The sequence below is a fragment of the Pteropus alecto genome, unplaced genomic scaffold (genome assembly GCF_000325575.1).
Source record: "Pteropus alecto unplaced genomic scaffold, ASM32557v1 scaffold1279, whole genome shotgun sequence".
NCBI lineage: Eukaryota > Metazoa > Chordata > Mammalia > Chiroptera > Pteropodidae > Pteropus > Pteropus alecto.
Window position 1 is genome coordinate 38967 of NW_006443126.1, and position 2221 is coordinate 41187.

The 2221-nt window shown below is 58.9% G+C and overlaps 1 protein-coding gene across 1 annotated transcript in view; it reads left to right on the forward strand.

Annotated features, from left to right (window-relative positions):
• CCDC105 (coiled-coil domain containing 105) overlaps window positions 1-1725 on the forward strand; it is a 5287-nt gene extending 3562 nt beyond the window's left edge. Inside the window, exons 4-7 of the mRNA XM_006923396.1 lie at window positions 263-429; window positions 563-658; window positions 748-861; window positions 1477-1725. Coding sequence (XP_006923458.1) covers window positions 263-429; window positions 563-658; window positions 748-861; window positions 1477-1725 — 626 coding nt within the window. The remainder of the gene's footprint in view (window positions 1-262; window positions 430-562; window positions 659-747; window positions 862-1476) is intronic.
• The last annotated feature ends 496 nt before the right edge of the window (window positions 1726-2221 follow it).

A 2221-nucleotide genomic window follows, 5' to 3' on the forward strand; every position in this document is an offset into this window, starting at 1 on the left:
CCTAGACCAGTCCAGCTAAGCCCGCATTCTGGATTAGTTCTTCCTCCTGTGCACTCCTGCTTCCCACACCGCTCGGTCACTCCCGCAGACTACTCACACTCACCCCACTAACCGTCCCTCCCCTGGATTTACTCCCAGTCCCTCAGTAAAGCCCCTTCGCCCACGACCCACCACCACCACGTGCAAACAGAGAGGGGGACGCAGAAAGCCAGAGTGGGGGAAAGGAGGGGGTAGCGCCCCACCGCGTCCCTCCCTCCCGCAGAGTGCGCCACGGCTCTGTATGAAGCCAAGCGACTGTTGATGGAGTCCAAGGACGCCTTGCAAGAAATGGCAAAGAACGAGGAGGGCATCCGGGAGCAACAGCAGCAGATAAGCGATCGCGTGTGCGCTTCGCTGACCCAAAAGATGCGCGAGACCTCGGAGCTGAAGGTGCGGACAGCAGGAGCCTCTCACAGGTGGTGGCTGAGGGCTAGGATGGGAGAGTACCCAGGCCAGAGAAGGGCGACGCAGGAGGAGAGGGGACAGGAAGCCAGCGTGATCTCCCTGTGCTCAACCCAACCAGGAAAAAATGAACATGACCTTAGGACTAATGAGGGGAACTATCCACCGGTGCACAAAATTCAACCAAGAGATGTCTATCACCCGCGGTTTCATCAAGGTATGGTTTGGGGAAAGGGTCTACAGGGATGGGGCCGGGGGCATCCGCTTAGGATAGGCCTCACTGCTCCGCACACCTCACTCCTGCAGGGTCCTCTGTCAAAAAATTACCTGGAGACTCGAGAGAAGCTGGACAGACCCCTGGTTCGCGTGTATCAGAGACACGTGGGCACCCAACTGCCTGAGGCCAAGCGCCTCACTCAGGTACACCCCTCGCGGTCCCAGTTCCGCATCTCCCCGCCCTCTCTAGGCGCGGCCTTGCCCTGTTAAGACTCCTTCCTCAAACACACCTGGCCCAGGTAAGACCCCCTCACCCAGGTTTGTCAGTCACCCAAGAGGAGGCACTCAAATAACCACACTTGTCTCAAATAAGCCCCTCGACCTCTCTCTGTCCGCCTCATTCCACCCCACTCCTTCTTGACAGGACTCCTCTCTCAGCCCCGCCCTGAGAAGGCTCCTTCTTGCACACTTCGCCCAGATGCTCTCCCTCATCCCAGGTCCGGCCCGTCCCTCACTCAGCAGGTGCATTCTCTTCCTCAGCCCCGCCCTGTCGCGGGGCCGGTTCTTTTTCAAGCACATCTGGCCCAGGTGTGTCGCCCCCAATCCTATGCGAGACCCGCCCCTCCTCAGCTATGCTCCTGCCCAGGCGGGTCCGCTCTGCACACACAGCTGACCCAAGAGTGTACCCCCAATCCGAGGCCCGCCCCCTCTTCAGCTGCGCTCCTTTCACTCGCGCGCCTGGCGCATTGTGTCCGCCCACCACGCCCCGCCCTCGCTCCAGCTCGCAAGTCCCCCAGCATGGCCCCGCCCCCTCCCCAGAGCACTGACAAAATGCAGCGCCACATGTCGCATTTGGAAAAGAACCTGGAGGATCTGCTCGCGGAGCGCCAGAAGCTCACCCACAGCCTCAGCTCCAAGAAGATCGGGCACGACATGGACTACGACGTGGTGCGCCTGCGCCTCCGCCAGCGGCACCCGCATGTGTGCTACCAGCAGGCGCAGGGCCTGGTCAACGACTGGGACCCGCGCACGCCGCCGCACGCCGAGTCTCGCCCCGCCGGCAAGTGACAGACGCAACCCTTTGCCCCAGCCGGCCGATCGGGGCTGGGCCCTCGGAGCAGGCATTCACAACCTAGTGGTCCTCCCTCTCCCCTGAGCCACCCTCCCTCCCAGCGCCCTCTAGGAGAATTATAATTAAAACTAACAATAATTGCACTTATTAGGCATCTATTGTATATAGATCACTTAACCTACAACACATTATGAGCAACGTATCCTGGAAGTTAATAGGATGGATTTGGGTGCCAGATTTATGGGGTTGAAATCCCAGCTCCCTAATAAAAAGCTGTGTGGCCCTCTCTGGCCTCAGTGTCTCTACCTGTAAAACAGGAAGAATTACAGCACCTACCTCAGTTGAGGCACAGTGAGGTTAAGCAGATGCCCAATGTCACACAGCAGCTTCCCCTGTAGTCCTCTCTAGTGCAGGTTTATTCTCCGGAGACCCCAAGCAGCTCAAGTGAGAAGAGAGGATTGAGTTCCATTGCCCTTTTCTCCATTTACCCGG